We start from the raw sequence: 12,745 nt of genomic DNA on the forward strand, positions 1-12,745 counted from the left end.
CTCCGAAGACTCAAAAACACAGCCCTCCTTGGGCAAGAACAGGTAAGGAGGTAAACATGATAGGGCCGTTGCTTCTCAAAAACAGTAACAGCTCGTGTGCTCTTTCTTCTTCTTTCAACACAAGACAGAACAGAATTTCCTAGCAAGGCCAAATTGAAATTTCGGCTGCGGATGGCCCAACAGCCATTAGAAAATCAACGTCCTGGCTGCCGCCTGGGAGCTGCCCTTGGCTCCGCGGGGACCCAGTCAGCTGTCCGGGTTCTTCTCCGCCTCTTTGGAATGGATAATATACATGAAGGTCTGCTCAATGGTGAAGTCAGGTGGGAGGCTGCCTTTGTGCACGCCCACGTGCTTGCTCATGAGGTTGAGCGTGGAGCTGTAGTGGCCACAGACCGTGCAACGGTACATGAGGGCCCCCGAGTGAGTCTTCAGGTGGCACTTGATGGTCGAGCGGCCTCGGAAGAACTTGTGGCACACCTTACACTGGTACGGCTTCTCGCCCGTGTGGATGCGCCGGTGGTAGTTGAACTCGCTCGTGTGGGCAAACCTTTTGCCGCAGACCTTGCAGCTGTACTTGCTGTTCCCGGGCTGGCCCTGCAGAGCCAGCTCCTCGCTCAGGAACTCCTCCGCCGGCAGCTTCCGCTTCTGGAGAGCGGGGTGCTGCAGCCCCACAGTGGGCCGGGCGTCAAGGCCACTGCCGCATTTGTGCTGGCTCACATGGTAGCGGTAGGCAGCCTCCGACTTGAAGCTCTGGCCGCACAGGTGGCAGCGGAAGAGGGCGTCCTCCAGGCTTTGGTGCACGGCCATGTGCTTCTCTAGAAGGTGCCAGTCCACGAAACTGTTTGCACAGACGGAGCAGGAGAAGACGGAAATGCCCAGGTGGGACAGCGTGTGCCACATGAGGCTGCAGAGGTTGAGGTGGCGCTGGTCACAGACGCTGCAGGCCTGGCCCTTCAGGTGCAGATGGTCAAGGATGTGTCCTCGGACTGCATGGAAATCTCTGGCCAGTGCCTTCCCACAGGCAGCGCATTTCAACTCTGCAGCAGCTGCCCCAGAAAAGAGAGCCAGCTTCCCAGAGAGGGGATCATTGGGGTGGACGATGATGTTGTTCTCAAATATCCCATCCCGTCGGTGGAGAGTAAGCTGCCACTGCGTAAAGAACTTAGTTTCACACATGTCGCAGGAGAAGAGGAAAATGCCGATGTGGGACAGAACATGGGTCACCCGGGAGTTTCGGTCCTGGAAGTGGGTTTCGCAGACCTTGCAGTTGCCTGTCAGCAGGTCCACATGGTCCCGAGCATGCTGTCGGATGAGCTGAATGTTGGGCTCTAGAACTTTCTTGCACACCTGGCAGGGCATGGCCTTATTCTCCCGGTTGTCACTCTCACCAAAAGTCAGCTCATCTTCACTGTCATCACTCAACTCAATCACCTCCTCCGCTGTGCCTATCTCCTCGGTGGGGTCTTCAAACTGCAAGTCATCATCCCCCAGCTCGTCCAGCTGGAGCTCATCCATCTGCCCAAAGCCTGGATCTTTGGAGTGGTCGCTATTGCTCAGACACGAGTTGGTACCAGGGGTAACGTCAATTGCACGGTCAGGGGGGAAGAAGCTGTTTTTGCTGAAGTCTCCGTTGCTCTGAACCTTGTATGCCTGGCAGGAGCTTGCGCTGGTTTGGATGCCCATGCTGACAGCTCCTAGGACCGGCTGAGTCACCAGACTAGGGACGGGGGTGAAAGGAGCAGGGCTGTCGTGGTCTTCCGTCTTTGGCGGCATGGGCTGCTGCGACAGAGGCAAGCTATGGTTAGTGTCACCGGTGACATTTCTCTCTTCCTCTTTACAGCTTCCTCCAGCATCACTAGGTAACACATAGTTCCTATCAGGACCGAAGTGCTCCCCGCCCCCCCGGAGGTCTCCGAGCGGATAGGCAGGTTCCGCCGAGCTACAACTCTGGGTACCGGAGTGGCTCTCCCCACTGCTGGTCAGGGGCTTGGCCACGGCAGTGCTCTCCAAGTCAGGAAAGGTGGAGTGACAGGCCCGGAGGAGATCCTCCATGCCCAGGCGTTCGGCCACCTCATAGATGACGCCAACATTGATCAGGTCTGTGAAGAGCTCCGATGTGTAGACAAAGCTCAGAATCTTCTCGAAGTTGGCGGGGGTGATGAAGTCCACCACGTAAGTCCTGGCAGCATCCAGCCCTGTATTCAGGAAGAGGTTCTGGAAGTAGCCCGCCGCGCACGCCAGCACGGCCTTGTGGGCCGGGAAGGAGCGGCTCCCCACCACAATGGTGACATCGCACATGGTCTCCGAGAGCCGGCACTTGTTGAGTTCCTTCAGCAGGTTGTTGGGGTGGTTGGTGCTTTGCAGTTTGATCCTCATGCCCATCTTAGCAGCTCCTAGGACGTTGCCTCCGTATCAGCACGGTTCACCTGTGGACAGAAAAAGGAAGAGATGGATGGCCAAACACATCCCTGCACGTGAGGAACTCTGCGGAAGAAAAAACTGCCCGTCTGAGTGTTTGCGAGCCCTGGGCGGGGAGCAGGAGCCAAGGGACACCGTGCTGCTCCATGCTGCCGGGGGCAAGGACAAGTGACGGGACAATGACCTCTCTCTCTGCATGTTCCCAAAGACAGAGCGGTCACAACAAAACCCGAAAGTATTGAAAAAAATCTGATAGCGCTGTCTGTGAGAGTCAGTAAGAGAGCGGGTAGGCCTGGTGGGACAGAAGCTAGTACCTTAGGGCCAAGTCAGAGGTAACCTCTCGGACACAATCCCTCACTTCATTACCAGATGGAGGGCTCAAATGAATCTCCTAATTTCTTCCCCAATACAAGCTTTTCTATCTTGGTCAGTACTTTCACTTCTCTTACAACACCAAACACCATAAAAGTACTTGAACATAATTACCAAAGCTCCATTAGCTGCTGAGGGCAAGAGAAGGTTGCTCTTTTATTTTCTTATCAATGCTCTGTCCTTCCAGTCCCTAAATAGACCTCTTGCTCATTCATGAGCTCTGATCTCTCCCTCCCTAAACCACCTGCCTAGTCTCTTGTCTCACTGTAACCCAGAGCCATCCAGATACCGCTGTCTCCTCCTCTGCATGCTTAAGATTAAGCTAAAACACTCAAGACCCAAAGAAATAAAGCAAAATAGAATACACTGTAGCATTTACTATTACTTATATATGCCTTTTTTTTTTTTTTAACCACCCTTTTTGGGATCTCTGCATATGCTGATCAGAACGAAAAGACTTAATTGATGCCCTAAGAGGGCATCTAATTATACAGGCAAGACGCCTAAAGGCTTGCTGGATCCCACTCCCCCCTCCCCTTTCAAGTCCTGCATGCGTGAGGAAGACAAGCTAGCTGCATTCTCCTTCAGTCTCAGCACTCGCCCCGCGCAACACAGCCCCTTTCTCCACCTCACCACCTCTACAAACTCCCAACTTTTTCTGGGGTCCAAGAAGCTTCTGCGCTTTGTTGGGATACAGGGAAGCGTCTCCCGGGCCCTGGCGGCCACACATCAGGTCGGGGCACTGGCAAGCCTGAGTGGAGGGTAGGAGGGGGGGGGCACACTGGCAACTTCCGAGAAGGCACCCCAACAATCCCGTGGTGCCGCAGTCTCCCCTCTGGAGGGTCAAACCCAGCAAGAAGGGGGTTGGATCGGGCCGGGGTGCTCCATCTGGGGGCCACCGAGCACCTCGGTCGCTCCCCAAGCGGCAGGGGATCCCCCCGGGGCGTCTCCGGGGGCGCCGGGCCGGACGGGAGCGAAAGGATGGGCGGCGGGACCGGCCGGGGTCGGCGCGCGGCCGGGTATGATGGGTCCGGCCGACGGGAGCGGGCAGGAGGGAGCCCCGCGAGAGCGAGAGAAAGGCCGGGACGGGGGTCGGGCCTCGACCGGGGGCAGACCTCGGCCCGGCCGCGCTTACCCGGCTCCGCGGGGCCCGAGCACCATCGCCACCGCCGCCTCACACAAAGGCCCCGGCCCGCCGTGCCCAGCCCGACGAGGAGGCGGCGCCGCCGGCCGCGGCCAGACTCTCCATCCGCCGAGCCGCTCGCCGCGCCGGCCCGGGCCACCCCCGCCGCCCGGCCCGCAGCGCCCCCCGCCGTCCCGGAGGAGGCAGCGCCCCCCGCCGCTTGGCCGCAGCGCCCCCAGCCGCCGGGGAGGAGGCAGCGCCCCCCAACGGCGGGGCCGGGAGCCGGGTGGGCCGGGCCAGAGCCCGGCGGAGACTCCGCCCTCCTCCAGCGCCCCTGGGGACCTCTGCCCAGGCCCCACCTCCCACTGTTATACCCGAGTTTTCGTTCAGAGAGAGCACCAAGGAGCCAACACTGATGTAATCACACGAGGGCTTATTCAACAAGCTTAAGCTTGGGCCCAAGTATACCTGACAAAGCGGAGTAGGGACTTGGACCCCAAGCTTAGTTAAGGCAGGGGTATTTATGGGTTCCTGTTACTAAAGCAGGGTGGGCCTTCCTGTTAGGAAAGCAGGGTGGGGGGGTCTCTGGAACCAAAGCAGGGTGGGGGTTCTTGTTACTAAAGCGGGGGGGGGGAGCGCCTGGGTGGCTCAGTGGGTTAAAGCCTCTGCCTTCGGCTCAGGTCATGAGGGATCGAGCCCCTCATAGGGCTGTCTGCTCCGAGGGGAGCCTGCTTCCTCCTCTCTCTCTGCCTGCCTCTCTGCCTACTTGTGATCTCTCTCTCTCTGTCAAATAAAATAAAATCTTAAAAAAAAAAAGAAAGGTGCTTTACTAAAGCAGGGTGGGGGTCCTTCGAACTAAAGTAAAGTAGGGGAAAGTTCAGCCCTTGGGCACAGGGGTCTGAGATGGCTGCTGGAGCTAAGATGGCTGTACTTATGCTAAGGCTAAACATGAGGTGGGATGGCCTTAATTTTTCTCGGCCTCCACATTTCCCCCTCTCAGAGGAACCTAAGGAAGGACCCAATCATGGGTCCAGGCTGGTCTCAGCAACAAGGTCCAGTGGTTGGTATTGCTGTCTGAGTACCACGAGCTGAACTGTACTGACTCTGTCTTTGACAAAAGTAAGCTACATTAGTGGAGTAAGTGAGAACGGTGCAGTCTTAGCTTTAGAGGATTGTCCTTGTCGGGCTGACTTTTCCATTCTGGGACGAAGTCCTTGAGAACGGTGTGTGGGTCAGCTGGCCGGATGTGGGTGTAGTGGACCCAGGGAGTAATCCCGTCGACCTTGAGAGCGGTGGGAGTGGTCAGGATCACGATGTAGGGTCCCTTCCAGCATGGTTGAAGTATCTGGTGTTGGTATCTCCGGACGTACACCCAGTCACCCGGCTGATATTGATGGGGGTCTGGGGGTGGCCCAGTCTCGTAGAGGGCCCTCAGCTTAGGCCACACCTGTTCATGGGTTCATTGTAACATTTGGAGGGAGAAAAGGAGTTGGTGATCATCAAACTCAGCAAGCACCTCAGATTTTAAATTGGGAATAATAGGTGGAGGAATACCGAACATGATCTCATAAGGGGTAAGTCCCATCTTATATGGGGAGTTTCGTGCCCTATATAGGGCGAAGGGGAGGAGAGTCACCCAATCCCCGCCAGTCTCCAAGGCTAATTTAGTCAAGGTCTCTTTTAATGTTCTGTTCATCCTCTCTACCTGTCCTGAGCTTTGGGGCCTATATACGCAATGTAATTTCCAATCTGCCCCAAGTACTAGTGCCACTCCCTGTGTTACCTTAGAGACGAATCTTGGTCCGTTGTCTGATCCAATCTTAACAGGAAAACCATACCTTGGTAAGATGTCTTCCAGCAGTTTCTTGGTCACGGTCTGTGCGGTTTCATGTTTGGTGGGAAATGCCTCTGTCCATCCTGAAAAAGTATCTACAAATACCAGTAAATACCTGTATCCGTATTTTCCAGGTTTTATCTCGGTGAAGTAGACTTCCCAGTAGGCTCCTGGGTGGTCCCCCTGGAGCTGGGTGCCCGGGTTAGATCCATGGGTGGTGGCGTTAGTTAATTGGCATATGTGGCAGCTTGCCACAATCTGTAAGATCTTTGATCGGGAGTCTTCGATAGTGATCTTTGCATGTCACACCGAGTCTTCCATTTTTTTTTGTTCCCATGTGTGTACTCCTGTGCATTTTGGATAGGAGTCGCCGTCCCAGTTCCTCTGGTAGGATTATGCTGCAGCATAATCAGCTGCAGCTGATTATCCACCAGCCATGTATGCATTGTGTCCCGGGCAGACGCCTAATCCATTGTAAGTCTTCATCAGCGTAGTTGGGGTTGTCTGGCAAGCTCGGTGCTCCCGGATCGGGCAGTGTGGTCACTAAGACATGGTCCACTGAAAGAACTGCCTCTTTTGCCTTTAAGTCGGCCAGCCTGTTTTCCCCGGCCACTGACGTGTCTGCTTTTTGGTGTCCCGGACAATGGATAATGGCCAGTGCCTTAGGCAGCCAGAGGGCCCTTAGGAGCTCGAGGATTTCTGCCTTGTTTTTAATAGTCTTTCCTTTTGCTGTTAAGAGCCCTCTTTTTCTATAAATGGCTCCATGGATGTGGGCTGTGGCAAAGGTGTACCTGCTATCAGTACAGTTGTTTATCCACTTGCCTGCACCCATGGTTAGCGCCTTGGTTAGTGCAATCAGTTCTGCACGTTGGGCAGATGTCCCAGCTGCCAACGGTTCCACCCAGACAGTCTCTGTCTCTGTGGTCACAGCTGCCCCCGCATACCTGATTCCTTCCCGGACAAAGCTACTGCCATCTGTATACCAGGTGTCATCTGCATTCGGCAGCGGTTGGTCCTGGAGATCGGCTCTGACTCTGTGCACCTGAGCCAGGATTTCTTGGCAGTCATGTGGGGGGGGTCCCTGTCAGGATTAGGGAGCAGTGTCGCTGGGTTTAGGACTGTTGGTGCCTGGAACAAAATTCTGGTAGGGTTCAAAAACAAGCTCTGGTAGTGGGTCAAGCGGGCATTGCTGATCCATCGGTCCGGGGGTTGTTTGAGCACCCCTTCAATGGCATGTGGGGTAGTGACGTATAGTTCCTGCCCCATAGTCAGCTTATCTGCATCTTTAACCATGGTGGCCACTGCAGCAATAATTTTTAAACATGGAGGCCATCCAGCAGCCACGGCATCTAATTTCTTTGAGAGGTAGGCCACCGGTCTCTTCCAGGGGCCCATGTATTGAATTAGGTCCCTTTGCCACCCCTTCCTTTTCATCCACATAAAGATGGAAGGGCTTAGTCAGATCAGGCAGCCCGAGTGCCGGGGCCGAAAGCAAGGCTTGCTTAAGGTCATTGAAGGCTTTGCCCATGCAGTCCATACAAAGTCCTGTTTTTGTTTTGTGACCTCGTAGAGGGGCTTAGCTATGTCAGCGAAACATGGGATCCACAATCGGCAGAACCCAGCCGACCCTAGGAATTCACGTACCTGGCAGACGTTTCGAGGCTGTGGGATTCTCATGACGGTCTCCTTCCGTGCATCCATTAACCATCTTTGTCCATCTTTTAATTTGTACCCCAGGTAGCTCACCTCCATTCTGCAGATCTGGGCCTTCTTAGCTGAAGCCCGGTATCCCAGAGTTGCTATTGTTTGGAGCAAGTCCTTAGTGCCTTGTAGGCATGTTTCCTGGTCCTCCGCTGCCAACAGGATATCATCTACATATTGTAATAGAGTCAGATTAGGGTGTTTGGCACGGAACTCACCTAAGTCTTCGTGCAGTGCCTCGTCGAAGATGGTGGGCGAATTCTTAAATCCTTGCGGTAGTCAAGTCCAGGTGAGTTGGCCATTGATGCCCTTCTCCGGGTCAACCCATTCAAAAGCGAAGAGGTCTTGGCTCTTTGGGGCCAAGGGCAAGCTTCTCCTGAAGCCAGCTTCTTGAGACGTCTCTGTTTTTCATGTGGGTCATCCATGGTCATGGCCAGTAGGATCTTAGCCAGGCTCCGAGTCTGATGGTCACTTATCCTAGCCTGTTGTTCCTCCAGGGTCTCTCTGTTATTGTAGACTCTTTGTGTCACCACTATCAGATCCTGTAGGTTCTTCTCTCCTAGTCTTTCTACCCTCTGTAATTTCCTTTTAATGTCCAGAGCGGCTTGGCTAACAAAAGCCATAACTATGGCAGCTTTGGTCTCTGGGGCCTCTGGATTCATAGGGGTGTACTGTCTGAACGCCTGGCTTTCTGAAGACAGGGCTCTGTGGTTCTTGATTCTACTCCTGGCATGGTTCACCACACACTACCTGGTCCTGTGACAGGTGCTTAATAAAACCTGCTTGAAAAAATAAATAAATAAAGCCTGCTTGACTGAATGAACAAATGAATAAACAAGTACTTGAGGTCTGCGCCCCCATACACTCTGTCTGAAAAATCGCTGCTGCCCCTCCGCCCACCTGGGTGACCAGAGGGAGGAGTTCACAGGCTCCCACAGCACCTTGAGAGCCCAACCTGTTTCCTACAGCCTGTCGTTCCTGAAGGGGAGCAGAATTTACCACCCCCAAATGCCTCTTTGGCATAAGGATTATTTTAGGTTGCCTTTTTTTTTTTAAGGATTTTATTTATTTTTTTGAGAGAAAGAGCACAAGAGTGGAGTGAGGGGTGGAGGGAGAAGCAGACACCCCACTGAGCAAGGATCCCCATGCCCCCGGCTGCATCCTGGGACTCCGTGATCGTGACCTGAGCCAGAGGCAGATGTTTAACCCACTGAGCCACCCAGGCACCCCCTTGGCTACTTATTTTTTTAAAACAGCAGACACGGGAGAAGCTCTGGATACACAGAAGTTACATTTATAAAGGAAACCTTTATCTGCATGGGTGTCTCTTTCTGTACTAGGAAGACAAGGATGACTTAAATCTCCAGAAACTCTCATCACTGGAGAAGGCAGGGACTTCAATATGCATAACAATCACCCCCTTATTTACCAGGCTTGGCCTGAAAACCCCCCATAACTGGCTCCCCACCCCCAATATCTTCTTTTGTCCTTAGCTGGGGATGGTATTTAAGGTGGTGGCTCAGGCTGTTTTATGGAGTTACTCAGTTGTCCTGAGCTTCTCCCATGTTTATAGGAAGTATACTTGTTACTGAACTTCTGTTTGTTTTTCTCCAGTTAATTTGTCTTTTATGATGGCTTGGTCGCAGCCAAGAACTTAGAAGGGTAGAGGGGGGGTCACATGGGTGTCTCGGTCAGTTAAGTGTGTGACTCTTGGTTTTGGTTTTGACTCTGGTCATGATCTCAGGTCCTGGGGCCCAGCCCCACATAGGGCTCCACACTCATGATGGTCGGGGAGTCTGCTTAAGGTCCTCTCTCTTCCTTTCCCTCTGCTCCTCCCCCCACTCATGCTCTCTCTTAAATAGATAAATGAATCTTAAGAAAGAAAGAAAGAAGGAAGGAAGGAAGGAAGGAAGGAAGGAAGGAAGGAAGGGGGAAAAAAGTGTAGGGGCGCCTGGGTGACTATATTGGTTCACGCTCAGTGGGAAGCCTGCTTCTCCCTCTCCCTCTGCTTGCTGCTCCCCCTGCTTGTGCACTTGCTCTCTCTCTCTCTCTGTCAAATTAATTAATTAATTAGTTAATTAATTTAAAAAGAAGGATAGAGGGAAAATTATTTTTCCTTCCTTACATCACCAACTGTTTCTAGAGCTCGGTTGTGCTGCTTCTCCCCACCCTTCTCCCGTAGCACTGCAGTGACCCTCCAGATCCTATCCTCAGGTGCTCCTGCCCAAAGATTGTCATCAAACCACAACTACGGGCCCCACCACCACGGCCACCAAAGACGTTAGAAGTCACAGTCACCCCACTCTCCCCCCTCAATCGTAGGAACCCCTCAGGCTCTGGGACCCTTCTGCTTCAGCCTCTCTCCCATCACATTCTGTCCCCTGCTGGGTGATAGAAGGCAGCCAGGCAGGAACCCTCAAGGCAGGCACACGGTAGAGTTCAGTAACTCCTTGACCGGAGAATGGGAAGAGGACACACAGGATGTTGCCAACTGATCTAAGGCAGTTTGCCAATTTGGCAACCATCAGTTATCTTGATGCATTTGGGAGATTGTGTGTCCCCGGTTTCACAACCTCACTAACAGGTGGTAGGTTAGAGTGAAAGCAAGCATTACACCAAAGGGTGCCGATCATGTAATATTTATTAGCAAGGAAATACAAAAGCAGACTTTCTTGTAGTTTGGGGGACAGGTGATCTCCCTTAGCTCTCTCACGAAAGGGTCATTTAGAAGCTGATACGTGTTCCAATGGCAGGCCCAACCCCCACAGCTGGAAGAGGTGACCGAGTGTGCCCCAAAGTGGACCCTCACGCAACCAGTAGACTCCAAACCTCTAGCATGACTCTGCGACGTGAGGCTACAGGAGTCGTGGGCCTCCCCACCTTCCTAGCCAACTGTCCTAACCATCTCTGGAGTGATGACCCCACCACGTGTACATTAGGTGCTAAGAAACCCCACTAATGGTGTAAAATTCATACATTTCTACGTGTGATGTGATTTACAATAAGAAATATATATTTGGTCTTCATCTCCATTTCTGACAAAGAGTTCCTAAAACCATTGGCATGTCCTAAGTGATGACTATCACAAAGGTGTCCTTTGTCATGTTGCTGGGTAGCTGTGGGGCAGCACCTAAGGATGGGAGTTGGAGGTTGAATCAATTGTCAATGGCCAATGATTTAATCAATCCCAACTATGTCATGAAGCCTCCATAAAAACCCAAAAGGATGGGGTTCTCAGAGTTTTCTGGGTTGATGAACACGTGCTGGGTTGGGGAGAGGAGAGTGGTGCCCTCAAAGAGAATGTACAAACTCCACACCCCTCTGCCTGTGGCTTACTCTACGCATCTCTTCCATCTGGTTGTTCTGGGGTTGTGTCCTTTTATAATAAACTGGTCACTTAAGAAGTAAGCAGGTTTCCTGAGTTCTGTGAGCCACTCTCACAAATTAATCAAACCTAAAGGGGGAGGCATGGGAACCTCCAGTCTGTAAGCAGTAGGTCAGAAGGACAGGAAATAATCTGGACTTGAGACAGCGTCTGAAGTGTGAGTCACGGCCTCACAGGACTGAGCCCTTCACCTGTGGAGTCTGATATCATCTCTGGGTAGATAGTATCACGGAATTGCTTGTTTGAGTGGTGAAACCACCCCTCCACACACATTAGAATTAGTCCAGAACTTCTAAGACTGAAATCTTTTTAAAGTAAATCACTGTGCAGGCCTCCTGGGGGACTCAGTTGTCTAACTTTGGCTCAGGTCCTGGTCTCAGGGCCCTGGGATCAAGGCCTTGCCTTCACATCCTGCTCCTCGCTCAGTGAGAGGTCTGCTTGTCCCTTTCCCTCTGCCTCTGCTCCCCGCCCCCTTGTGTGCGCATGCGCTCTCTCGCTCGCTCGCTCTCTCTGTCAAATAAATAAAATATTTTTTAAATAAATAAATAAAGTAAATCGCCATGTAATCCCAGTAACACACACACACATACACAGAGCTAAATGCAGAAGGGCCAGAAATTCGGTCAAGGTCTTTTTGGCTAGGTCTCCTTAGGCCCCAACCTCTTTACAGCAGGAAGAGGAGAACAAGGATCCCTTTACACATTCTTCAAGCACAAAAACAGGACTGCGGCTTAAAATTGGGCTTCATTTTTCTTGTGAGCCCCAGGCCTGCAATTTTTGTTGGTCCCACCAGAGAGCAACCTTTCTGCATTTATGCTCCTACTTGGCAAGCCCCTGAGTCATCTCCGCAGGCTCGCCCATCCCCCAAGTCTGAGCAGAACCAACTCTTGAAGCTTTCATGACCCAAATACATGCCCCAGACTCTGCAAGTGTTACCCTACTTTAAAATCCTCTAGATAGATATTTTTGAAAAGCCAACACGATGACTCACTGAAGAAAGGCTTGAGGCCTGGGTAAGAACATTCTTTGACCTCTAGCGATAAAACCTGACCCAAGGGACACTGAGTTGAGCTTTCTCTCCTCCCCCATCCCCTCGGTGCAACTGTGGGTCCAAAGTTGAACCATGTGGGTTCTGGGAAGAGAGAACTTTCGCAGGGGTGAAGGACCTGTAGGAGGCCACCTCTGGCTCCATGATGCTGTCTCTACATTGCCTCAGGACAGTGGAGTACCAGTTTAAGGGGATGGCCAGGCTCTGCACTAGCTCCACACTAAGCTGAACTAAGGAATCTGAGGATTTCTCAGGCTGTTCCTTTAGGATACAGAACACCCCTTGGGATCCCTGGTCTATGATTGTTGGCACATCATATAAATAAAAGACACTCACACACGTCATTTCAGTGCCTTCCAGATTCTGTGGACTGCTAGACCAACCTTGCAAGGTCTAGTATGGGTTGCATGGCAGAGGAATCTGAAACAAATGTTTTCCCTTTAAAATAACTAAGATAGCCAGTTAACACTGAAGCTAGCTGCTCCTTTCCTGGTCTTTGCGGGAACTTCCCCAATCACACCCCATCCTGGCAAGACCAAGTTTTGTTTGCTTGTCCGCAGCCCTGCTACACAATAAACACTGTATATAGGTCACCCTCTCCTCCTGTGGCCGTTACAGGACCCTGCTCGACATTTGCAGATGGAGAAATGGTGCAGCTCTATGGATTCGTCGTCCTCTGGGGCTGGGTCCTTGCACAGCCCTGCCTCCCACCCCCACACCCCGCCCCTCTCTAAGTAGAGTCAGATTCAGGGATTGACATCTCCTAGGCTCATCCTCAAAATACGGACAAGCCATTCAGGGTACGTTTTTCCTTTAACTGAAGGTAGTCTGTGAAAGACTGTGAGTGCTAGAAACCATCTTCCA

The 12,745-nt window shown here is 52.5% G+C and overlaps 1 protein-coding gene across 1 annotated transcript; it reads right to left on the reverse strand.

Annotated features, from left to right (window-relative positions):
* Positions 1-246: 246 nt before the first annotated feature.
* On the reverse strand, positions 247-4,030 carry ZBTB39 (zinc finger and BTB domain containing 39; the record flags this gene model as incomplete). The annotated part of the gene is made up of 2 exons (XM_080811494.1): positions 3,926-4,030; positions 247-2,426 (listed from the first exon to the last, which is right to left on the reverse strand). The coding sequence occupies exon 2, from the start codon at positions 2,380-2,382 to the stop codon at positions 247-249; it is 2,136 nt and encodes a 711-aa protein (XP_080667620.1). The 5' UTR covers positions 2,383-2,426; positions 3,926-4,030.
* Between the last annotated feature and the right edge of the window lie 8,715 nt (positions 4,031-12,745).

The sequence above is a fragment of the Martes martes genome (assembly GCF_963455335.1).
Source record: "Martes martes genome assembly, chromosome: 8".
NCBI classification, from domain to species: Eukaryota; Metazoa; Chordata; class Mammalia; order Carnivora; family Mustelidae; genus Martes; species Martes martes.